This window comes from Macrobrachium rosenbergii, chromosome 39 (genome assembly GCF_040412425.1).
Source record: "Macrobrachium rosenbergii isolate ZJJX-2024 chromosome 39, ASM4041242v1, whole genome shotgun sequence".
NCBI classification, from domain to species: Eukaryota; Metazoa; Arthropoda; class Malacostraca; order Decapoda; family Palaemonidae; genus Macrobrachium; species Macrobrachium rosenbergii.
In genome coordinates, this window is record NC_089779.1 from 2,625,387 (window position 1) to 2,651,993 (window position 26,607).

The 26,607-nt window shown below is 39.8% G+C and overlaps 1 protein-coding gene across 1 annotated transcript in view; it reads right to left on the reverse strand.

Moving 5' to 3' along the window:
- Positions 1–23,911, reverse strand: part of Atg16 (Autophagy-related 16) — a 40,638-nt gene extending 16,727 nt beyond the window's left edge. Inside the window, exons 1-8 of the mRNA XM_067082280.1 lie at positions 23,675–23,911; positions 20,430–20,593; positions 15,653–15,792; positions 14,879–15,041; positions 11,279–11,367; positions 9,258–9,396; positions 4,242–4,347; positions 140–282 (exon numbers count right to left, since the gene is read on the reverse strand). Of these exons, the coding sequence (XP_066938381.1) occupies positions 140–282; positions 4,242–4,347; positions 9,258–9,396; positions 11,279–11,367; positions 14,879–15,041; positions 15,653–15,792; positions 20,430–20,593; positions 23,675–23,834 (1,104 nt within the window). The 5' untranslated portion in view covers positions 23,835–23,911. The remainder of the gene's footprint in view (positions 1–139; positions 283–4,241; positions 4,348–9,257; positions 9,397–11,278; positions 11,368–14,878; positions 15,042–15,652; positions 15,793–20,429; positions 20,594–23,674) is intronic.
- Between the last annotated feature and the right edge of the window lie 2,696 nt (positions 23,912–26,607).

The window sequence follows — 26,607 nt, forward strand, 5'->3', positions numbered from 1 at the left end:
CACAATGATGGGATGTGACAACATAGGCTCAATCACCCTTTTGCTGAAGGATATCGCGTATTATAAAAGGAGATGGCTTGTATTACCATAGGAACATAATAGTAAAAGTGAAAGATTTAAAACACTTGAATATACATACCCTAAGTCTATGGTCTACAACTGTCCAAACTCTACTTGCAAAATCATTTGAAGCACCCAAGATTAAAGATTCTTCTGCGTCGAAGTCTATTGCAGTCACACCAGCATTACTTCCAGTCAGCATTCCCTTTGCTTCCACAGTTGCTGTAATTTGAAAAATAATGTACACTACATAAAATACTTCAAAAATTTATAGGACAAAATTTATGCTGTTGCCAAAAAATACAGGCTTCCAATTCAATTTTCCAACATGAAGACTATACAAGAATTTACATAGTAGTTAAAAAGACCTTTACATAATACTTTATATACTATACATATACATACAGGCAGCCCCAGTCAGCCCCAGTTAATGGCAGGGGTTCTGTTTCTGGTCAAGTGCTGATAACCAAAAATTGTCGATAACTGGAACATCACAGTAATTATGATAATAAATGGCGTTTATGATGGAGTTAGTGCTGTTCAGCGCTGTTAAACCGCTTACTGACGCAGAGAAGCTGCTTACCGGCATTGGAAATCGCTTACCAACACCGATAAACTGCTTCCCGGCACTGAAAATCTGGTTAATGATGTCGTTACCCAAGCATCGTAAAACCGAAATGCCTTTAATCCACTTTGATTCTGATTATTTGGATTATCCAGAGAATTGTCCATTGCCATGCTAGAAGATTTGCTCTGCACTGGAGCAGCGGTCATCATCTGTGCCAGAACAATAACATCAAAGGGTCCAGGGGTACTCAAATCCTTAGACTGACTTATCATCAAGATTGGAAAAAAAAAAAAAACCTGAAAACCTTAAAAAGATATCATCAGCCTTTCATGAAGTTTATTCTTCCACCAATGGCACAAGTGAGAACCAACTCCCAAATGTCTGCCCCCTACCCAACCCCATAGGGGATGGCACAACATGATTAGAGTGGCCCAAGTGTAAGCCAAACCCGCTAGCTACTCATGTTATGGGCAAACCGGATAGAATGCCGATAATCCTATCCCCAGAACCAGAACCCCCCCTGGAATCCATGGTCCAGCCCTAAAAAATAGTTCCGGCTTTGAACTATCAATGTAATAACTCTCAGGTCTGACATTACCTGGCAGCTGATGGTCCTACCCCATTTTTCACTATTTAGCTTCGGATGTAAACCTATTCCCACCTATGATATCTTTTCCTATTTATCAGGTCCAATAAATTTTAGTTAAAGTGGAAAATTCCACAAAAATTAATCCAAATAAATGTATAATGATATATGGGACTCTTGGACTCAAACCCGGCAACAAATTCCTGGGGTTCAAGAGCCCCCTCACCACGTCAAGGTGGTCCCATATCGAGGGGGTTCAAATGAAAGACCAGACAGCTGGCAACCAGGCCACACAAGTCATTAAAGAAGTGAGAACCTGAGTACCACTGTACTTAAGACAATACCTGGGCACGCTAACTGCTTGCATACCAGCATATTTTCCCCAACTTCCCGACTCTTTCATTTGAAAGACCTGGGTTCAATCATGAAGTGAGTCAGAAATTTATTTCTGTTCCACACGTGATTGTGTGTTGATTATACATGTATATGTATGTTACTGAACCACGTAAAGGACTAGTGTAAGTCGAAAGGCCTTACAGCACTCCACTTATTCTCTTTCCTCTGTGGATTTTGTCTTTATTTAAACACATACATACATATATATATACATTATATATATTATATGTATATATAAATAATCAACACTCAACCACATGTGGAACAGAAACAAATTTCTGTCTCACATCAGGATCAAACCCAGGTCTTTCAAATGGAAGACCAGATAGAAATAATCAACACCGAATCACATGTGGAACAGAAATAAATTTCTGACTGTCGGAACCAGATTTAATATGAATAGCACTGTATGATACAGTAAATTTGTATTCTGTCGTGTGTCTAATTATTAAAACATCAAGAAAAGGCATTTTGTTGTTTGTTTCCCATTCATTTTCGCATTTGATGGTGGACACTAATGGAGTTAATTTTGTAAGAAAATCATTAAAATTGCTCCATCTATCATCCAAAAATGTTACGATTTCATCCACTTATCTTATCCACAGCATGCCTTTAGGTTTTTTAGGTATTCATTATTGTAGTTTCAAAATACCCCATATATAGATTAGCCTATATTGGACTTGAAGGGCTGCCCATGCTGCAGCCGAATTTTTGTTTGCAGAATGCCTCCCTGAATGAAAAGATGCTGTTTGATACACATAGTTAAATAATTTTATTATTTTATCCAGGGCTAGTACCTTACGAAAAAGAAGTTAAATTTTTGGCCATGATATAGGACTCTAAACTTACATAACGGTCACACTGATGACTTGTTTCTACTTGAAACACACATAATAAACATGTCCCTATCATCATTCCCTTCTGCCCTTGCCTAGGGTTTCGAATAGGGAGGGACAGGTGCTCATTCAAGTTCATACCATTTTGGGTTAGACATTGCATAGATAATCTTCATGAAACTAGCAGAAATAGTTGCCAGGAACTAAGAAAAGTAGGAATTCAAATTGTAACATACTTTGAAGATTGGCTAATCGAGGGAGCCACCAGAGAGGAGTGCCTATGACTCCAATCAAAACATTTCCTGATAAAGTGGAACATGTCCCACTTCACACCCAATGGGCATTTTGTGTGGTTGGTACTTTGCTGGGATACCCTTTGAAGTCTGTTGTCTTCCTAACCAGACTCAAGCCAGAATAAGGAAGGAATGGAAAAGGTTTCTTACCCAATCCAGGTTTTTTCCAGCTGGTGTAGATTCAATTCCCAGTCATAAGCTCAAGGACATGAACAGAATCTGACTCTTGCCTGCCTGGAAAATTCTTTGTAATTATCTCCACCCATAAAGTTGGGTAACTGAGAAGATATTTCATTAGTGGCCATTGAAAGCTGACCTGTTTTTGCAGAATTCCCTTCCAGGAACTCTGCAAAACAGGTCAACTGGTAATACACACGGATACATCCTTGACAGGTTGGAAAGGCCATTGAGAGAACTGCCAGGTAACAAGTGGATGGCCACCTGTTTTAACCCTTTCGGTTACTAATGACAGATGTAGACATCATCAAAACTTAAGTCTTTTGCTTACTGATGATGTAAACATCCATAAAAAAAAAATAATGAATGAAAATAAAATCCTTTTTTTTTACGCTAAGCACAGGTTTTTGTTTCTGCACATACAGGGGTGAAACAAGGTTATGCACATTGGCTATTGACCAAGCTTACATCTTGTGCGGTGGCCCACAATGTGTTGCTCTTGTTCAGTCTTGTCATGGATGTGAATGGTTAAGCATGGGCACTTGCTTCCCACTGGAAAAGTGTTATAGAATATCTCCCTTATTTGTGCTCTGATTTTTTTCATTTTTTCTCTAATTATCCTTTACTCAGGGGTTAGGCCATTTAGTCACCTATCAATTTCTTTTGTATGCTCCTTTGAGGATAAAAAGCAGCTATGCTCTAAAAAGGAGGTTTTGACAAAGGAAAAACCTTTTTTTGGTAACTGATGCGAGTCCTCAAACCCACCTGCTTTCCCTGACGAAAAGGCATAGAAATTTGTGACAAGTGTTTTTCTTTCACAGACGTGATTGAGTAGTCGGGATCTTGGCTGACCTGCCTGATGTTGCCACAACTGTGAGAAGGGAGAATAAGAAAACCGGGCAGATGCTGCAGGCAAGGGAGAGCCCTCTTACTTTTGGTCATTTTATACTCTTATCACTGTCTAATCAAAGGCACTATTCGGACCAAGATCAACTATGAGAGAATTCTTTGATGTTGGTTGGTCTGTCTTATGGAGCCTTGTGGGAACCTGAAGAGTAATTCGTTTGAGGAGCAACAGCACCTTCCAAAAACAGGTTTTGCTGTTTTCTTTTGTTTTCATTTCTCTCTTCATACAACAAAATCATTTTCTTCGCCATCTATTTAAGTCGTCTTCTTGGTCACGTTATTAAAGGTAAGTGCAAACAGATTCATATGATAATGCTAATGAACCTATAAAAAGGTTTGTACAGACTTAGAATAGTACTTTCGCTTTCAATGTCAGTACACAAATCAAAGGTGAATATCAGCAGTGAGTATCTACTAACCTCTGCTAATGTCCCAGAGTTTGAGTTTCCTATCAGCGCCTCCTGTTGCTACAATTTTTCCTTGGGGACTGAAGGAAATGCAATTCACCTCACCATCATGAGCATCCTGAACAAATAGAAGGACACTGCATTATTATACAAATTCTAATATTCAAACAATGTATCATAGAATCTGAATCAAATATCCTATGATGGAATATGACTGATCACCAAGCAATAAATAGTACTTTAACACATTGATTTGGTGGATGATTGCTCAAAATTCCATACACAATTCATCAATGCTGTTTTGGGAAGTACTTTACTTACAATGACACTCAATATATATTAATTAATGCCTAAACATCATGAATTTTAAATGTGAATCAGTAACTGTGGCAAAAACCCAACCACAACAGAATTGCCTGATCTGTCCCACAGAAACTCCAATTCAGACAAGGATATAAAATCTTTATGGTTTACAATTTGCCATAAAACACCCGAGGTACTGTATTGCTCAAACTGAATAAGTAGTTCATAGCATCTTAAAAAACACAAACTGCCTCCAAAGTTTACCTCATCACACTCTCTACCTGTACCTTACTTTTTATTCTTAGAGACAGGATAAAAACACCTTTCCTGTTCAACAAGATAGAGGTATATGTTCAGAGAATAATCAAATAACATAGATAAATTTGACTTAATTTTAAACAAAAGCAGGTAATAGGAAATATACTGTATTTGTCCCAAGATTATTAGTGGCAAATTTTCCTGAAAAGAATATTTTTACTTCTGATAAGTATTTTACTTTTTATAAGTATACATAGAAAAACAAAATGAGTAAAAGGCAAGACAAACCCCTGGGGATGCTTGTGCATGAGTTTTGAAAGCATTGTTCCAGGATCATTCCGTGGGGGGTGACTTCTGTCATCAGAGGTGAGATTTAACCTTAATTCACCTGCATGAGGCATCAATGGTTTGATATTTCTGTTCCTGACAATGATACTGCACCTCTCCAATGGGCATGAAGAAATTCAACAATGGCTTGAATAGATTACAACTGGTCTTTCACTGACCCCTGTAATTAAGGGAATGAGATCCTTGGGGGACAACCCTTGATATTAGGAATATTGAAGCAGGACTGGGTTCCCAAGCTGGAATGGAAATGCTTTCATAGCACGCACAGCTTTTGAATCTAAGAAAAGAAGAGCTAAGGATTAGTGGTGTGGAAACTCAAGATTGTGGGTGTTATTTAAGAGTTCAGGCATTTTGTACACGTTTGTCAAAATTGATGGAGAGGCAGTATACGGATATTTACCATAAATATCAATGTTAAGCACTCAAATAGTAAGTAATAACAAACTTAAGATCCTGAGACAAGGTAATGACAATTTTTTCATTTGAATTTTCCTACGTATATCACTAGAGCCTTGTATGTAAGAGAATTCACGAGTACACAAGCTGGAATCAACTATCGAAAGTTGATAAGGCCATTTTCTGATAGTTGGAGGGTGAGAGGGGGGGGGCCCTAACTGCCATCCCAAAGCACTTCTTCCTTTGACCTTAACCCTTAAACGCCAAGCCTCTATTTACAAAAGTGTCTGCCGTATGCCGGCGGGGTTCGGGAGTTAGCGCCGAAGCGGAAAAAAGTTTTCTAAAAAAATCACAGCACGCTTAGTTTTTAAGATTAAGAGTTCATTTTTGGCTCCTTTTTTTGTCATTGCCTGAAGTTTAGTATGCAACCATCAGAAATGAAAAAAAAATATCATTATCATATATAAATATTGGAATATATGACAGCACAGAAAAAAATTTCATATATAATTGTATACAAATCACACTGTGAGCAAAACGGTTAAAGCTAATGAGTTATTTTTTTTTTTGTATTGTACACTAAATTGCAATGATTTTGGTATATAACAAATTGTAAAACGATCAAAGCAACACAGAGAAAATATTATCACAAAATGGTGCATGAATCCCTAACATGCGGATGTAAAAAAGTTTTTTTTTTAAAATTCACCGTAAATCGAAATATTGTGCTACAGACTTCCCGCTTGTTGCAAAATGAAGGTAAATGACTGAATATTACTAGACTGTAAGTGTTTTAGCTTACAATTGCAGTTTTCGACCATTTCGGTCGAGTTAAAGTTGACCGAAGGTCGAATTTTTTCTATTTATCATGATTTATATGAAAATATTTCAAAACTGATAAAAGCTACAACCATGAGTTATTTTCTGTTGTATTCTACATGAAATTACGCACATTTTCATGTATAACACTTTATGTAATGCCTAATAGAAAATGGAGCAAAAATTACGACATGGTGACTAAAGAAATTCTGAGATTTTCAGCCGAGTTAGCACGCTCAGAGATAAGGGAAAAGTTTTTTCAAAAATTCACCATAAATCGAAATATTGTGCTAGAGACTTCCCGTTTGTTGCAAAATGAAGGTAAATGATTGAATGTTACTAGAATGTTACTTGAATATAAGAGTTTTAGCTTACAATTGCATTTTTTACCATTTCGGTCGAGTCAAAGTTGACCGTAGGTTTAAATTTTGGCACTTATCGTGATTTATATGAAAATATTTCAAAACTGGTAAAAGCTACAACCATGAGTTATTTTTTGTTGTATTCTACATGAAATTGCGCACATTTCCATATATAAAACTTTATGTAAAGGCTAATAGAAAACGGTGCAAAAATTACGACAAAGTGACTAAAGAATTTCTGAGATTTTCAGCAGTTAGCTGATGCTTTCTTATGGGATAAGAAAGAAATTCGCACATGCGCAGCTGGGTCACGCTTGTAAACAAAACAACAGCGTGATCCGTGAACTCCCAGCATCCCTCAAGGTGCGATTTAAAATTTTTTGCAAACGAGGCCTATAAGTATTTTTCCGCGAATATTTAAAAAACTTTTTGTAGTCGACGTATTTTACATCCACATTACTAGAATCCGGTGATGGAGAAGTCTAAATACAGTGCAAAGATTTACGTTTATCAAAATGATCTTTCAGCAAATACATTAAATGAGACTCAGACAACGAAAAACGTGGCAGGTGGAGGGGGGTATAGAACCACATTGCCCCAAGAATGGACTTGGTTCACTGGCAGCAGACTCTTCCAACTGTTGCAGGGCAGTCCTAGGCTCAGGCTACAGACAAGCGAGGGCACCAACACCTGACTTCTTACGGGGGAATGGGAAAATGGTCGCACACTGTGGGAGGACCTGGCATGGTTCCCTAACATAAATTCAGTCAAACTGTTTACTGACTCTAAAATAAAGTTTACATCCTGTTCTAACTTCTAATTACCCTTTCTCTGAACCATAAAAGGAGTGGATGGCAGAGCTATAGAGGATGTGTCAGTACTAGCTACAGCATTAGCAAAGGAAAAAGCCAAAGAAAGAGTAGGGATAACAACAGACGAGGAACCCGGAGAAGGGGGGGGAAATGACATGTTTATGGCCAGGCCTCAGTATTTGCTTTCGCAATCTACCTGCTTCCCTGCTCTTCCTATATTCAACGAACTTAAGCATAAAATCCTTCGACCAATCCCTACATTCCTCACATATATTTTCTAGATCATACTCTATACTCCTGCAGCTGGCACAAATAGTGTGTCTATTAAGCTAAAAATTCAACATTCTGCCAACACAGTAATCACTCCTACAGAACCTTATGTTTTTGGCCTTGCTTCCAGTGGAAGACATCCTAGGAAAAATAAGTGTACAGTACCGTAAAAGCAGTAAACAGCCAAAACCATGAAGTACCATCAAGCACCTATGCACAATGGAGGCAAGGAGAGTTCTGACAAGAGCTAAAACACTCAAAACACACCTGGTACTGAACACGTGAACTACACAGTCTTCTGGGTCAACCACGCACTCTTCTTTCGCTTGAATGATGACTCATCTATCACCAAAGGGATAAGCTATCTATAATAGTAGTAGGTAAGATTCATCCCAAAAAAATATTTTTATGCATATCACCAGTTGCTACTGATTACAACAAACACCACTGTCTCTTAGGCTTGCATTCAAAGAGTTAAAAGTAATGGTAATGATCTTTATTGATATTAACTGTTTATAGTTGACCAACGTACACAAATTGGAAACTGGGAGGTACGTAAACTGGATACACTAGACATAAAATATTCTTTAAGGGAACATTCATAGAGGTGGTTGGTTGTCTGATTACATTAAACCCCTGTATTCGCAGTCTCACGATTTGTGGACTCACCTCTTCGCAGATTTCTCTGTGGAATGTATATACACATTATTCGGGGAAAATTCGCCCATTCACGGTATTTTTCACTAAGAAATATTCACTAATTACTACATTTTCACATCATTTTCATGACTAAATGCATTTTTTGTGATTAACCTATTAAAATACTCAGGTATAAGCATTTTTCGAGATTTTTTTTGTGTTTGAACTATCAAAATAGGCAGTTCTAAGTGTTTTTAGAGGGGTTTTAAGTATTCGCAGACTTTAGCTATTCGAGGGGGGGTGCGGTATGCAACCCCCGCGAATACGGGGGTTAATGTATACACCTGAACATTTTATTTCCATAAGAATTTACTTTGATCATATCAGCACTGATGGTGGTAGTTATATTTACCAATAAATACTTAATACCTGTACAATTAGTGAGCAACATGTTATGACCTGTGAGCAAAAGTAATCTAATTATTAAGAATCTTTTACCATTCGGCATGGGTTCAATCCCATGGACAAGGAAAAATCAGTCTTCTACTGTAAAATTTCTCCCAGTTTCCCGAGCTTATTTTTGTTTTTCTAGTCATGAGTAAAAATGAACATTAACCTATTTTTTGGTGGACCTTTCAGAAAAACCAGCCATCTAATTTCCACACGAATTTCTCATCTCTGGAAACTCTGAATTATAAGCATCATGAGTTTAAGTTGCACATGCTACACCTTTGTGCAATCAAACAAGAAGTGTACTATTACTCCATACTAAAATTAAATGAATTTCTTAGAAAAAATTCACATAAAAAGAAATTACTCACAAATGACAGATACGCTTTAGCAGGCAAGACGGCAGTAAGGCATATCGGGGGACTGCAAGCAAATTTGTCATCAGTGCTGACATGCTTGGGTTCTCTAGCAGCTTCTTTCAGTTGCTCCTCAAGCATCATCTGTCGTTTTCTACAATAAAATGACATTGTTTAGAATAAATTTAAAAGTTAAAAACTTAATGATCAAAATTGTATTTTTTGAATGATTACCTTATTGACTATTTTGGTACTGTAAGTTTCTTAATTATACAGGCTTTCCTGAGAAAATACTATAACTATGACGATGAAAACATAACCAGCATTGCAAAACATCTCAATAATAATTCATAAAACAAAGTACAGGCAGTCCCCGGTTGTTGGTGGGGTTCCGTTCCCGACAGCGTGACAATAACCAAAAATTGCAGACAACCGAAAATCGGCGATAATAGCGCTGATCCTTGGTTATCAGCGCCGGTAACCAGTTACCGGTGCCGATAACTGGGGATCAGCGCCGCCAATAACTGAGGATCAGCAGTGATAACCGGAGATTGGCGCTGATAACTGGGAATCGGTGTCGAAAATCCTGTTATCGTCGTCACTAGACAAGCGCCGTAAAACCGGATCGCCGATAACCGGGGACTGTCTGTCCAAAATGATTAAATGACAATGGTAGACAACTTCCAATGCACAAAGGAAATTTACACAATCAACCAGGTGAAAGCGATGGGTCTAGATTGTAATTATTCTTAGAGCAGGCTAAATTTAATGCATGCTCAAGTTTCTCAGTCTGCCTACCATACATGATAAACTCTGCCTCTCAGACACATCTCATCCATAAATTTCTATCTTTGAAAAGTGCTCAGCTACATTTATATTCATGTAAGTTTATACACATAACTACCACGTTCAGATTCATTTTTCCTTACTCTCCTTTGTAGCTTTCCAAGAGTAAACAATCGGATTATCACACCTTCCTGTGTGGACCGGAATACTGCCACTTAGCATTAATAGTGATGGTGGTGGCAATGATGACTGACAACCTTGTACTGCCTACTGCCATGAATTCACTTACCAGCAGAATCCTGAACGACAATTCAACAATGGCAGCAAGACACAAAGCAACAAATTCTGAGTACTTCACCAAATTCATGCAAAGTAAAGTCGAAAGGCAGAGAAGCAGCTGCGTGAAAACTTCCGACTTTAACCGGAAGCCGGCAGAAAACAAATTGAGCTATCCGCTAGTTTGTTTCCTTGAGTCCCGGATGGTGGCGGGACGTTGTCACCTACACACTAACGATAACAGCGCCACCGCGCAAATTTTGAATTTCTAAGCTGCCGTAGGTTAGGGAACCAATAGCTATGTCATTACTTGGTAAGTTATTTATATAAAAAGTATTTTTAAAATAAATTAAACGAAAAACAACAATAATCAATATAATGAATCAGCCAAAGTCACTGCACTTCAACTCACTGAGACAAGAAAATACCCATGGCACAATAACCAAAACAAAGCCAGGGCAATGTCACCAACTCGAAATATTGTTTTTATTCTAAACCCACATATTATTATTACGTCTGGTTATAAAATGCATACTCCAGTGAAGATAAAAACCAAAGTATGGATGAACACTGATTTATGGAACCGGAATATTTTACTGTAAGTGCAATCATACTGTGGGTACCTATCTGTATGTTATGTGTAAACTTTGGATGAAAACTCATCACATATATGTACTGTAAAAGAAAATTGAGGTCTGTTAGTGGTTAACAGGCTCTACATGTCGCTAGGCCACCAGCAAAATGTCTTGGAAAAGTATGTGAAAGTTGTGCAAGCTTATTTTTACATTTACATAATTTCACATTTACATAATTTCCCAAAATTTTGCAAGTCAAAAGTGGGGTGCATCCTTCGAACCCAAAGCATCTTTGAAGCCGTAAAATACAGTGAATTATGACATTACATCTTACATTAATTGTACTGTGCAGGCATATATGGAAAATTAAAATACTTTGCAACAGTATACAGTACTCACTTCAAGGCATTATCATTTTCGAGGTTAAGCTTCTCAGCATCACGAGCTTTCTGAGCCATCCATCTCTCAATCAAGTCTCTGTTGTCATCCTACAACATGAAAGATCAAATTAATTTTCTTGATAAAATAACTAAAATAATAACTAAAATATCTACATTCTTCCATCCACAAAAACATTTTTACACTTTTATATACATCCAGACCACTGCCTTTGGATGCTGAATATCTACTCTCATGGGAAGGTTACTGAAGTAGATAGAAGCAGTATAATTGGGATGGTGTCATCAGGTAAGAGGTAGAGCAATCCCTCGGATGTACTACTGATCATATTTCACAAAGGTAGGAGGAGGAGCATGTCTCTTTTACTTGGTCAGCAGATGAATGATTTAATGACTGATAAGTAAGGAATCGAGAAGTGGAAAAAGTGGCAAAGATGACAAAGATACATTTGACATGAGACTAACAACACTTAGGGCTGGGCTAAACTCTTATTAGGTCTGACAAGGCACAGGAGATATTCATATCACTAAGTCTCTTCAATGACTGAGAGACTAAACAAAGAAGGATCCCAATGGCACCAAAGGAAAAGGGGAGACCTACTGACATTGCTGTCAAAACTCTCTCACCCAGACACTTTTTTATTTCTGAAAACTTTCCAGGCAAAGTTCAAACTTGATAAAAACTTGTCAATTCAAATTTACACACATACCCAATTACATTTCAAATGTATATTCAACCTTCAAGTTACACTTATTCTTGCAATCTAATTAGTTGTGTAACAGTAACTACACAGCAGAACAATATATAAAAATTCTAGTCAATTACACTTTGCCTTACTTGTTGATGAACCTCAAATACTTAAATACTTACCTATACTGCTAATATTCATATTTCAAAACAAGTACTGATAAAGTAAACTCAAATATCAATACAACTTCCAAGGAGGAGGAAAGTTATAGTATTACTTACTTAAAACTAACCTATTTATTTACGACATAAAAACAGCTTAAAAAAGGACCTCAACTGTCTCCTTCCTGCCACCTTGAAAAGGCTTCAGTTATGGGCAATCCAAGAAGCTTATCTTATTACAATAAAAATGTATTTCAAAGATGTTATTCCTTCGCAGCTAGCTCACATATATTTCAATTTGGTAACAATGTGATGCAATACATGAATAACTTTATTTCCATGGATCACGTGAGGGAGATAGTTACCTAAATAGAAAAATAGTTTAAAAAATTACATTTTTATGATAAAATAAAGTTTTATATATACTGTACTTACCCAGTAATTACTTAGCTAAGAGTTTCTACTCGACAGTGGCTTAAATTATGGAAATTTGCGATAGCGCTACTCTTTTGTTTATGTAGGTGGCTAACCCCACCCACTTTTGGGGTAAGAGAGAAACAACTCAACCAACACCTCAATTTGTAAAAAGAACGAGGCCAGGGTTGTGTCAGATTCTCATTCTTTGCAAGAAAACTCAAAAGGAGGGAACACACTGCATCCTCTTGGGAAAACCCGATCCTTTTAGCCATCACGTGGATTTCACTAACCCTTTTAGCTGTAGCTAGGGCCACCAAAAACAAAGTCTTTTTTGTAAGGTCCCTCAGCGAGGAAGAGCACATAGGCTCAAAACAGGGACTCGTAAGCCATTTGAGGGCTATGTCCAGGTTCCACAGACAAGTCTCTTCTCTCTGACTCTTGGTCGTGTCGAACAACTTAATCAGGTCGGAGAGGTCCTGGTTCGTTGATGTGTCTATACCCCTATGCCTAAATACGGAGCTAAGCATAGATCTATACCCTTTTATAGTTGGAGAGGAGAGGCCTCTGGAAGATCTCAAGTACAGCAGGAAGTCTGCTACTTGAGCTAAAGTGGTCTTAGAAGACGAGTTGTTGCATCTTTTACACCAGAGTCTAAAAGACCGCCCACTTAGCTTAGACAGTCAGTAGACTTACATCTACATCTAGCGACAGCTTCTGCCACAGCTCTAGAAAATCCCTTCGCTCGGATAAGTCTGATGATAGTCGAAATCCTATCAGGGCCAGAGTGGATATGCCCTGATGGAACTTCCTGAAGTGGGGTTGTCTGAGCAGACTTGGAATCAAAGGCAGGAGTCTTGGGAAGTCTACAAGGTGTCAGATCAGCTCCGGGAGCCACTCCTTCTGCGGCCAAAAAGGAGCTACTTTTTCATCAGATCCACTACAGTGCAGAAATGCTCATTGTGAACCAATGAAAGATTAAGTTCTAGCATTGATCCAGTATCATAAGCAGCAGCTCTATGACTTCGTAGAGGGAGAGATAAAAACAGCCGCATTCTTAAACCAGCTTTGTGAGAAACACTAACGCCCTTCTTTTTTGCCTGTACAGGAAAAGCTGAACAGGAATACATACCTCCTCAACTGATAAAACATTGGGTTAAGCGTGTTCATTTTCACCTGCACTAACAACAGTTCAAATATGTTTAAGGAACTTCAGATGTGAATTACGTCAAACAATCATCAAAAATGACCGACTTATCTCTACCACTAGGAAGCCACAAATTAGCAAGTGATTTATGCTTATTCTTCTCTCTAACATGTAAACCATACCTAGACCTGGGAACAAACACCTCTGGTTTATCAGTTTTCAGTCATGTTTGGGTTCACTTTGTTTGAGTCCAAGGGTGAATTCAAAATATAATGAGACTTGAATTTGAACCAACTTGTTTTTTGGTGATCCTTTAATCTAACCCTCTTCCTCTCCGGTAACTCAGTGGAAATAAAAGAAGGTACAATGTAACACTGTCTGACTCCTCCTCTTGTAAGTCTACACCACAATCTGCCGGATCACCTTCAATCTCCAAGGGGAATATAGAACAGTCATTAGATTTATTCAAAATTTCCTTTATCAAATAAGCCATTTCTGACACTGTCCTCTTAAGAACATCTACATCTCAAGTTAAAGTAGCGGGGGAGTCAGAGGGATAAGCTTGATTGATAGGAGCAGAAACAGAATCAGGGCGTGAGGATGGAGGACTAACTAGTACAATCCTTAATTAATCTACCCTCCTCTAGACTAGCACTGTAGTATTCTTACTTTCTCTAAAACTGTTTTTTCCCCAACTTGACAAATTTCTTCTTTTTCTTAACTAAAAAATTTCTTTTCTCCTAATTCCAACCTTAACACATCTTACATCAATTTTCTAAACTACAAGTCTGGCCTTTATAACCCTCTGTTCGAGCGATCTTTTGCTCCACAAATCGTAACTGAACTCTCAGACGATGACACTATGACTAACAAAAATAATTCAACAACAGATTATAAATTACATGAAATATAAAATTACTATGTTGTACTTCTTAAATGTAAGGTAAGATACACAATGAAATACATATTACAAAGCTCTAGAGTATTAAAAATATATACATATAGAAAAAACTCAGAGCTTTTGTCCAACTAATGTGGACTCTTTAATACGTATGAAATTCCTCCCATTGGCACAGTTCTGAGAAGAGAGCCTTCCACAAAAAACAGAAACTCACCCAAGCTACGTGCAAGTTAGAGGGTAGAGAGCTACGCTAATGTTTGGTTAGTTTTACTGAAACAAATGTTCTTACCTGAGCTTTTCTATATTTATCTTCTAAGGCAGTGAAAGCTAAATTCAGCGTCTGGTATTCATCACGTAAAACTTGGTTGACAGCCTGGACGTCATTGAGAGTAGCTTCTTTGGCAGCCAGCTCTTCTCTCAATAACAACAGCTCTGACTCATATTCAGCCAGTCTGGAAAAGTCAGTTTTAAATGATACTAAATGTTGGAGCAAAAAGTTTCTGCCTGAGACACAAAAACCATGGTTTTATAATAAGCTATTTTATGACCTAGGGTGTTCCTCTGCAGGCAGGACAAGTACAGCAATCCAAAATGGTTCAGATCGCTGGTTATCCCAGCGGGTAAGACTAACCCATTTATAAGTCATTAACGCAAAAAATATATTGTGCACTAAAGCTGATATATAAGAAGTAACAATTCTCCATACAATAAATTTCTTGCAAAACTACATAAAAACAACTGACAGACATAAAATTGTCCGTAGAGCCAATAAACAGCCAAAAGTTAAATATCTTGAATATTAAACTATGAAAATCACTGATACAAATGATATCTATTAGCTATTTCATAATAAATAAAAAAATATCTATTTCACAATGAACAAAAACAATACTAGATATTTCACAAAGAATAAGAACAATAGTGCAAACATTAACAACTTATGTCCACCTCTCTCCTACATGAGTACAGTAATATAAGAAAAGTTGAATAAATTTTTACTGAACCTTCGTAACCAACAGAATATCTACAGCTGTTAAGATGACGAGTTTGAATAAAAACTTACTTATTTTCCTTAACTGCGAGGGTTTTATCACGTTCCTGAAGGCACTGGTTTAACTCAACCAGTTGCTGGGCATTTTCACCCTTCCTTCTATGAAGATCTGTTAGCTCCTCTTGAAGCTTATAAACTTTCTGTTCTAAAGCCTGGAACAAAATCAAAACTGTGATGAAGTTCAACATTCTGTGAGACATTAATAGAGGACAATTGTTTTTTACTTACAGGCAAATGCTCAAATGTTTTCGTTTAATTGGAAAAGCTCTGTTTTCTGAAAGATTATACAGTATACTGGGTTCCTAGATGATATATTCCCCCCAAATTTTACATATGCTAACTGTACTTGCAATAGAGAAGGCAGACAATACCAAATTGATGAGGCTGTCAGTGAAGGACAAATGTGATTACAGGCAGTCCCCGGTTAACAGTGGGCTTGGTTAACAGTGATCTGGTTTTATGGGGCTTGTTTAGCGATGAAAATTGGCAATTTTCGGCACCGAAAACCGCCGATTTCCACTTATCAGCGCTGACACATACCCAACAGAGGCGCAGATAACCAAAAAATTGGTGCTTTTCGGCGCTGATAAGCCCCGAAAATCGCCAAAAAAGTGCCGGAAATTGCCAATTTTCAGTTAGCGGCGATTTTTGGTTATCATCACACCCTCAGAGCGGAAACCCCCCCTCTCCCCTGTGATAACCGGGGACTGCCTGTACCTGCTGAGAGTGTACAATAAAAAAAAAAAATTGATGACTGATCACCAAGTTACTCTTTATAACCCCAAAATTATAAGATAATTTGCATTTCTCAAAGTATAAAAGCCTGAAGTCTTTTATTTAGTGTTACACTATAGTAAAAGAATAGGTTTTTATACCTAGAAAAAATGCAAATTACATATTTTAAAACTCTGCTATTAGTTTGCATGAGAATACAGACTATCTTTTGTACAGGAAGCAGGGTTGAGGATATTGCATCTTCAGGGTGGAACCTTAGATAGGATACTTTTAGTGTGTAACCTACCTGCACCTAGATATTTTTCAGTGCATACTCAGCCTAACTGTTACATCTAAAGAGAGAAAGAAGAGGAAGATGATGAGCCCAAGTGACTGCCTTTTCATCCCCGGCCTTACTTCAGCCCTTGTACCTTATGCAAAATGCTTTCTGTCCAGTGGAACCTGGAAAGTTACATATTTTGAGCAACCATCACAAGTGCTAAAGAATAGGTGTCCAAGGATTTGCTGTTGATATCCCCAAGGTAAAACGAGTAGAAAAGTGCCCTGTCCACTCTACTACATAAGGTATTCACGATTATCCCTGGTTTCATGGATCCATGGTGGGGGTCTATTCTAAAAGAAAATGGACATATACTGGAAAGCATTAGCATAATACAGGGACGAACAGTGAAAGCAAAACGGGGTTCAAAGAGCCCTCGGGAGGATGAAAAATGGTAAATCCCAAGACCACCTGGATTTGCACATGAAAGATATAACACAAGAACTAGTCATCACCCAAGTACCAGAATGAAGGATAGCTGAGGTGGGATGTGAATGTAAAGAACTTCAGGCTTGTACGTTAGAAAAAGTGCACATTACTGTAAAAATATGCTATTTGTGCCTATATAAATACAAACCTTGTTCTTTACATAAAAGACTTACCCATTGGTAAAGGGAGCCTGGGCAAATCTCTGAACTGAGTGGTTGGTTTTACCCACCCAGGAATACCATCCTGGTCTGGAAGAGCTGAGGAAGGAATCCTGCACCTCTAGCTTGCTGAGCATATGGGATGTTGCAACTGTTAGACTTCTGGGCTTAAAGTAATGAGTTCGCATCATTACCTTGAAGAAGGCTTGGATGAAGGAAACCGTCTCCAAGGACTTGTGGGCAACATCCCAGAGGTAGTACAAAGCAAATGTGGTCTGGTGGGGACCACCCGCTCGTAACCTGTTGAACCGACAGGTTCTTCCGTAACGTAAGGGACTGGGCAATGCCCTTAACTTTGAGGCCTAGCCCAGACCAAACTTCCGTCTACCTGTCAGATGAAGAGTACATCTGCTCGACTGTCTAACAAAGCCAGGAAGAGATTGTGTTCTTGAACACCTCTTTCTACTGACACTTAAGCTTAGCTTCCAAATTCTCTTAAGGTAGTACTGCAGCACCCAAACTGGACAAAGTAGCATCTTGTCCTGGTTATTACCTACAAAATCCTCTGTGGAGGGGATCGAAAGGGACTCGAATCTCGTGCTGGGGACTGATGGATTCTGAGTCTTCGCTATGAATTCTGAGACAAACTCAAGCGTAACAGATCCCCATTCCGCTGAGTGCTTAACACCGAAGGAAAGGCCATGAAGCTCGCCTACTCTCTTCGCTGAAGCCAGGGCAAGCAAGAAAAAGTGTTGAAGGTCAGATCCCAGTATGATGACTATCTCAACAGCTCGTATAGCATACGAGTCAGGTTCCTCAAAACGAGAGTTGTGTCCCATTTGGGGGGGAAGGGGAAGCTGAGTTCTGGGGGAGTGGGGCAAGACTGTTTGGAGCTTTTCAGAAGCATGGAGATCTCCCACAAGGATAAGAGACCTACTCCCTTCAACTGAAGGACTTGGCCAAGAGCAGCTCTATTGCCATTAGTGGCCGAAACTAAGAAAAGCTTCTCTCAGCGAAGAAAGACAAGAAAGTCCGCTACCTGCTGAAGAAAAGCTCTGACCGGAAAGATACCTGTCAATGACACCAACTACAGAAGAGGGCCCATTTCTCCTGGCACATAGCCACTGAGGATTTTCACGAGTATCCAGGCATCTTCCCCGTGCATTGAGAAAACCCTCTTGCTCTCACGAGACACTGGACAGCCCCCAGGCATGAAGTGCCAGCACTTCCACTTGTATTGGTGATACCTCTTACTGTGCGGCTGGCATAGATGGCTTTGCCATGGGGTAATCTCTCTTGGGACCAGATAACAGAGCTAGCAGATCCAGAGACCACTCAACCTGAGATCCAGGGTGATCATGACTTTGTTGATCACCCAACGAATTAGAACAGAAGGAAGGTGTATGAATCTAAGTTGTCCCATGGGTGCTGGAAAGTATCCTCCATCACAGCCCATGGGTCCAGCACAATCACACAGAACACCGATAACTTCTTGTACTTGGCAGAGCCAAGCCAGTCTCACTAGCGCGGCTAGGGTCTGGGCGGGGAGAGCAAGTCGAGCTGAGCTGAGCCGATCGCGTGAACACAATATTGGAAGACTGCACACCTGAGACTCCTGAATCACGAGCCTTTTGTGCATCAGCTGCTTCTATTACCCGAGAATTCAAGGAACCTTGAGCAGAGGTAGGCTCTATACCAGCCCTCAGTGATATTCCATGGTACTGGTAAAGGGTAGCTTCAGAAACCTGAGTACCAGAAGTGAGGCGAGTCCCGCTCGAGACACTCACCTAAAGCTCCCGAATCACGGAGTGATCAATCATCAGTTGCTTTTTCTACCCGAGTGTTTGAAGAAACCCGAGCAGAAGAAAGGTTATACAGTACACGGAGGTAACTCCACGATACCGGTATGGGTAACATGGGGTTTCGAGAAAACCCGAGAACCTGTGGTGATACGAGTCCCACTTGAGACTCGCACACCTGGAGCTCCCAAGTCTTGAGTGAATCGACCATCGGTTGCTCCCTCTAGTCAAGGGTCCGAGGAAACTCGAGCAGAAGGATATGTTACCAGTCTGTGGAGGTAACTCCACGATTTGGTAAAGGTAACTCGAGGTTTCAAAAAAACCTGAGTACCTGTAGTGACACAATTCTCTCTGGAGGTTCGCAAACTCGAGCCTCCGAATCATGTACAGGAAAAATGTTGGTTGCTGCCTCTACCTGAATGCCCAGAGAATCATGGGCGGAGGTACATGCTAGTCTGGGAAACAGACTTCCTGGAACTAGTATGGGTGACATGGGTTACCTCTTCTTCGTGTCGTATCTGAGGAGACTCATGCACCTGGTGCACCCTTGTTGCAGGGTCTCGGAGAGACCCGCGACACAGTTCCCAAGTCCGAAGACGTGGGAGAGCACCAAGAAAAATGAGGGCAATGACAACGAAATCGTTTCTCTTCTTTGACTTCTACACAAGACCATTGCTGTCCCCCAGGCCCCTTACACCATTACCCTGTGAAGGAAGAATGAGTGCAAATACACTCACTCTCTCTCTCTCTCTCCAAGTCGAGCCACAGGTTCCATGGCAATCTGAGCAACAGCTGCTTCATGCCTGTAGAAGAATCAAAATGAGCAATCTGCAACATACAGGGCAATATGGTAAGTATTGCTAGTGAGAAAACCCTTACTTCCATGCTCTCGAGCTCTATAACATCTGAACGTTGAGACCAGTCTGACACATCAATTAGTAAAAGTCATTGGGGTTTGCATATATCACTATGAACCACTGCACGTATATCAGAATGCTGAGTGCGTAAACTCAAAAGTAAAACAACGAGTTGTATTTGCATAATTATATAACATGTTATAGTCATATATCAGCAATATCAACAATACAATAAAACGTAAACTAAGTCGAACGGCAGGCAGAGAGGAGAAGAGCCCAAGCCCTTCCTCACCGACAGCCAAAAGCAAAAAGCAAAGTGGGTGTACGGTATACTGACTGGGTGGGGTTGGTAGTTAACTAAGTACTCCATCACCTGCACTGAAAGTAATTCCTATTGTACAGGACCAATGGTGTGTATATTGTGTAGGAACAAATAAGGACTGCAACTTGGAAAACTCCATAATGGTTTGAATAAGTCTGAATGGCTTTTACCTGTACTACTGTTGAACTAACTCCTTCTGTCATCCCACCTCCTTCCACCCCACCATCACCATGTTCATGAAGCTGTGCATTTTCTTGGCGTAATTTTTCATTCTGCAACGTAAGCTGCAAATTTTCAGCCCGCAGAGATTCACTTTGTTCAAAGAGGCGAATATCTGGAAGGAAAAAAATCAGAATATAGAAATGTCAATTCACAAACACAAAAACATAAAAACAAGCACAAATATATATAACCAAGAAACAAACAAGTAACAATCCCACCAGGAATCAAGTAAACAGAGCAAAATGGCAGCCAGGGCAGAGGGTATAAGAACAGCTCCTCATAGAGCGACAGCCAAAAGCAAAGTGAATGCTTAGTGTCTGGGTGGCAGGAGTCCCACCAGTTGGACGGTAGTCAACTACCTAACCACCTTGTTTAAAGGTTAAATGGCCGTTTCCAGATGCACTGAAGCATATAACTTACGCAAAGACCGATGGTTTGTATATTGTGTACAAACAAGAGGCAAACAATGGACTACCCAGAATGTTTAGGTTAAGTCGTATCTTCCTTTGCGTACTCCAAAGAAGTCTTTCTTTGGATACCAGAAGCATTAAAATTCCAATCAGGGAGCAGTTGTGGTCAGGAATTTTACGACTAGTGCTACCCCTCTTCAAAGGAGTAGCACTTTCAGAAGGAAGAGTAATGGAAAATGGACTAAGATGCCTCTAGATAGGAAGTTTTGCCGGAGGACTATTTCCCCGAGGATGCTGAACAGCCCCCTTTTATCCTACTTCCTCCTCTCCCAAAATCTAATCCACCGGGGTGAATCTCAATCAATAAATTTCTTGCAAGGAAAAGCCCTAAGAGCAGGACTTATCGCTGAAAGAGGTACGAGCAGTATGGAGATCCGTTGTCATGGAGAACAAAAACCACCCACAAGGGTGGCCAAGTCCCTTGCATCGACATTTCATATTTTTTATCCATTCAAATAAAAAGCAACAAAAGCAAAACAATACAAAAAAGAACACAATGATCAACAGGAAAAGGCAATAAGCAAAATACATCCACTCCACGCTTTCAATTGGCCACCAAATAGAAGAGCACAGCACTTCAGTATTCCACCGCAGCCGAAAGAAAAGTGAGCGAGGCAGACAGTCAGGGACACTCCCTTTCTTACCTCCATCTCAACCTGTTAACCACCTGATTAATTACCTTGATACCAAGTTTCAACTGGTTTCCAGCTTGCACTGGCATATAATAATACAATATAAAAGGCAATGGTTCGTATCCCCATAAGGACCGCAAAACGGTTTCCAAAAATCCAGATAGTAGAGCTCAGAACAAACGCTAATGAAAAATTGCTGGCTTACAGCAGGTGAATGGGCAATTCCCACCACTAATTTGCCTCCCCTCCAATTAATCACCTAATGGACAAACTTCAACCACCCTTTCCGGATCAAGCCGAGTCAACAATACTCCTACATAATCGCTAAGGTTTGTATTCTCCTTGGAAGAAATGGTTTTTCTGATAGTTTGTGCTGCGATTTTAACAACTCTGACATTTATTTTTGTCAAAAATGGTTGATTAACTCACTACACACCCCAAAATAAATGCAAGAATAGGGGAATGCTGTGCAAACCAACGGTTTGTACTGCATTTCTCCTTGGGCTATGATACATTTTTCGAGGTAAAAACAAGGACACCAAACATTAAGGTATGTCAGAATGAAAATATTATGTCTTCACGATTTATGACGTCTAATGTGTCAAGTAGGTACTGGTACCCTAGGCTAGGTCAAGTTAGTTTAAGGATAATGGGGCTAGAATGCATTCCAGTATAACACTACGGGATTTACGGACTCCTAGGCCAGGTTAGGCGGGAAAGAAAGAATAATTCCTGCAATCCAGACTATCAAGCTACGCACCAGCCCATTTTCAGCCATTCAGCACTTCAGACAGTGACACGGAGGAATTGCTGTGACTGGACAGCACAACAGATATCCAGAAAATAAATGAGAAAAAGTACAAGGATCTAAAGGTGAAACAAATAAAACCCTACAGTTACACTTAGTCGGAGAGGAATGGGAGAGGTAAAACTACAGGGTAACTGCATGGACTATGACCTTGGGAATTGATTTTTCCTATACTTTTAGTGTTGTTGATGAAGGAGTTGGTGTTATTGTCGGCCAGTTATTATTAACCTCGTATCTACACAACACGGTTGGGGACCATTTAGGAATGAGGGGTTTTGGGTGGGGGGAAATTGTTGGAAGAAAGCTGGGACTGCCATGCTGTTGTATGGAATGGTCCCACACATGTTCAAGAAGGGATCGGCTAACAAAACCTATTATAGAGGAACTATACTAACCTAACGTACCCTAACCTAACCTAGCAGGCCGCCCCTCCCACCCCCAGTGAAGAAAACTCTACTTTTTACCAAAATCTCCCCCATACCACAGTGCATGTGTGAGAGCATTCCAGGACGCCAGCATACAAAAACGTATCAGTTCCGATGTTAACTACAGGTCGGTTACAGTCGACCGACAAAAAATAACGGCAAATTATCAATAAGCAACCAAAATATAGGACGAGTCAATTTCCAAGGTAAAATCCGACGCAGAGCAACCCCATAATTCTAAATTGGAGGAAAACTAAGTGGCAGGAAAATGGGTGTAGCTGAGGCTACCATAACGGCCCAGCGGAAAAAAAGGTAATTCTAAGTATTAGCTCCGCGCCTGTTTTTACCTTGGAAACTGTTATTTCTACACTTTTAGGGCTTCTGATACTGGCGACGCATTTGCTTGCCAGCCAAATGGAATGTCCCTTCGCCGTGTTTAGTACTGGCGACAGAAATTGAAGGTAAAGTTAGAAGGAAATACATTCGGCAATGTGGCCTCCCCTTCCCTTGGGGGGGGGGGGAGGGGGGCACAGTTGTCACATGCAACCACATCATTCCCGAAGGACATTTAAGTCGACAGTCGTCCAGAACAGACAAGAAAATAACAGACGTTAACAGAAATACAGCTTCTGACAGACACGACGGCGAAGGAAGGAGTCCATTCGGCGACATGACACTTCGACACGAGAAAATAAAGAGAGAGAGAGAGACTTCTGCCTCCCCAAACGGACTAAACAACACTAGAATAAACAAAGGCAATGCCCAACAACAACAAGAGAGGACCGGATTTGGGGGTCGTGAGACCCCCAAAAAAGTGAAAAGTCTTGGGTGGGGGGGGGGCGGGCGGGCGCTACGTACGTAACTGGATGAGGTCGTTGATGTTCTCGTACTCCTTTTTATTCCTCTCTCTCAGCTTAATGTAGATGATCTGTCGCCAGTCGCAGTCCAGGGACCTCTTCCTCGCAAGCGACATGTCTCTCGTGTCCGCGGGGAGCCGAAACGCAGACGGTACACCCATCGACTGGTCAGTGGGACATTGTTTGCAACATGATGTTTACACTCAATGGGGTTCGATTGGGGATGATCTCAACTCGAGTTGCGTCTCGATGATGCTCGTTTGTCACGTGACGTGATGCCCGGGGGTCTGCCATCTTGCCACTCTCAATCCTGATTGATTTGATCGTTAGGAAAAAGGTACGTTACTGGCTCGTTGGTGGACACCGTGTCTACCAACGAGGCACTGACGCACCTTTCCCGTCATGATCAAATCAAAGGAGAAGATATGACACGTTCTCAGTCCTGATATTTTTCTCCTTTGATTTGGTCGTTAGGAAATAGGTACGTCAGTGCCTCGTTGGTAGACACGTTCTCAATCCTGATATTTTTCTCCTTTGATTTGATCATTAGGAAAAAGGTACGTCAGTGCCTCGTTGGTAGACACGTTCTCAATCCCGATATTTTTCTCCTTTGATTTGATCATTACGGGAAAGTTACGTCAGTGCGTTTTTGGTAGACACGTGCGACGATTAGCTCGTTTGCAAAAGGATGTCAGTGTGGATTAAGCTTCCCAAGTGCAAATAAAAAGAGGGTGTATTTGCTTATGAAATGTTTTGCTGTTTGCACTAACTCTGACCCAACAAATTGGTTTCGACTGAGACCTTAGAACCTTCCCAGTCGTGGGGGAAAATTCGCGACATTGGGGCTGCAGATTTCATGGTTCTAAAACCAGCTTTTGAAGTGCATCTTGAAAACATCTGTAGCTAGTCTTATCCGTTGGGTGCATCATGCACAGCAAGTCCTTCAAGTATTTTTGACATCTAGTCGTGAAATCTCCTGAGTTGTTACGCATTATTTTAGCGTTGCCACTCTATTTGATATATTTTGTAGCTTCCGACGTTGCGTTGTAGGCAAATTAGCATGTGACAGACTGAAATACAACAATCCACTCAATTAATTAAACACATCTCTCTTGATAGATCATTCATCAAGATATTTTAACAAAGACCTTATTATTACTTAAATGATGTCCTGTAACCCTCACAACGTTATTGATTATATATATATATATATATATATATATATATATATATATATATATATATATATATATATATATATATATATATATATATTTAACCAAATGTTACCAAGGCTTTTTCTAATGTATTTTTTCCTTCCCACTAACATAAATTCAGTTTTATTTTAATTTTGTTTTAATTGCTTAAATGTCATTCGTTCCTAGAACTATTAAGGACCCGATTTAGTTTCATACTTGTGTCCTACAGTAGATGTCGTTCATTGGGAAATACAATGTGTGTGTCATGTGCAAACGCAGCAGTCTCGATGAGACGCTATCGATAGGCAACGACAATGACACAGGGGCTATGCAACAGCGAATTAACTAGTGTATAAATATTCAAAGTAAATTGTTTAGCATTTTCAATATCAGCAATCAAAGACGATGTGAAACTACGAACAGAGGCCGACAATACAGTGACATAAGTCTCCGTCTCCCTCTACTAAAATAGAAAATGACAATGATAGGATTTGAGGGTTGTCTCGTAGGTTAGAAAACGCATCCATTTTATTTGTTAATGTACGTATTTGCCTACTAATAAAAATGAAAATGTTGGCATATATTTAGACAGGCACAATATCATCCTATAATTGAAGATGATGAACGCGAGAATATTTGTGTTCTTGGTGACTTAACTCTGATCCCAATACAGATTCTTATGAAGAACTGGTCCCGCTCTGTTCCTCGAGATCTGGTATTGGCTGACGTTTGTAATGTCAGCAGATTCCTACACCCATTCCTAGGACGCGGATTGACCACTGCATTTTAACTGGGGCCACTCCTCCAGTCTGTAGCTAATCGCCAAACTAAGTATGACTGCGTACAGCCTGATCACTTACACTTGCTGCCACTGGACATCTTAACAATATCTGGCCAAGGCGGGACGGGATTTTTTTTTTTTAGCTGATCATTCTGCTTGTTAATCCTTCTTCGGATTCCAATCGTAATGCATTATTACGACGCTTCATTGCATCTTGCAGGTTTGTACGATGTATTTAAGAAAAAGCATGCAATATAAAATTGATTAATTTTTATTTTCTTTCGATTGAGATCTGGAGGCCCCATCGTTGCAGCGTTTAAAAGGACTTTTGCGTTTTTTATCACCTTGCATTTTCGTGGCCTTGCTTCATTTTAACATTTCTTTGTTACATTTTAATTGTCATTCGAGCAAATTTGTACATCTCCCGATATAATGATATATATACGCATGTCCTCCGGTAGTCATAGGCTGTTTTTTTTATACCCTAGACTCACAAGAGAATTTAAATAGTTGCATTTAAAGTTTAGATTACGCTAAAATCTCAAAAATTTCTGTACAGAATATTCCTGAAAAAAAGTAGTAGTAGTAGTAGTAGTAGTAGCACTTGGAAATAGTCTTTGGAACGGATCCCTTTCTCTTCACTCATTGTAACCCCCTTTTTGCTTTTACTGTTACAGAGGTAGTGCTTAGGGATTTTAGGGTCTCAAAGGTCATGTGCCAATGCTTTATCTTCTTCAGTTCGTAACAGGGAAATAAAGGTTCGGGGTTGCATTTTTTTGACCCCTTTATTTTACCCCGAAGTCAGCCTTCAAGTCCATAACATATCGAGCTAGGCCTTCATCAGAGTGCTAGCGCCCTTTGCTTCAGGTTCATTAACGTACAGATTCTCATTGGACTTGAACGTCGACGCCTTCATTATGAACCTTCCTCTTCTTTTCCGAGGTCTTTTCAACC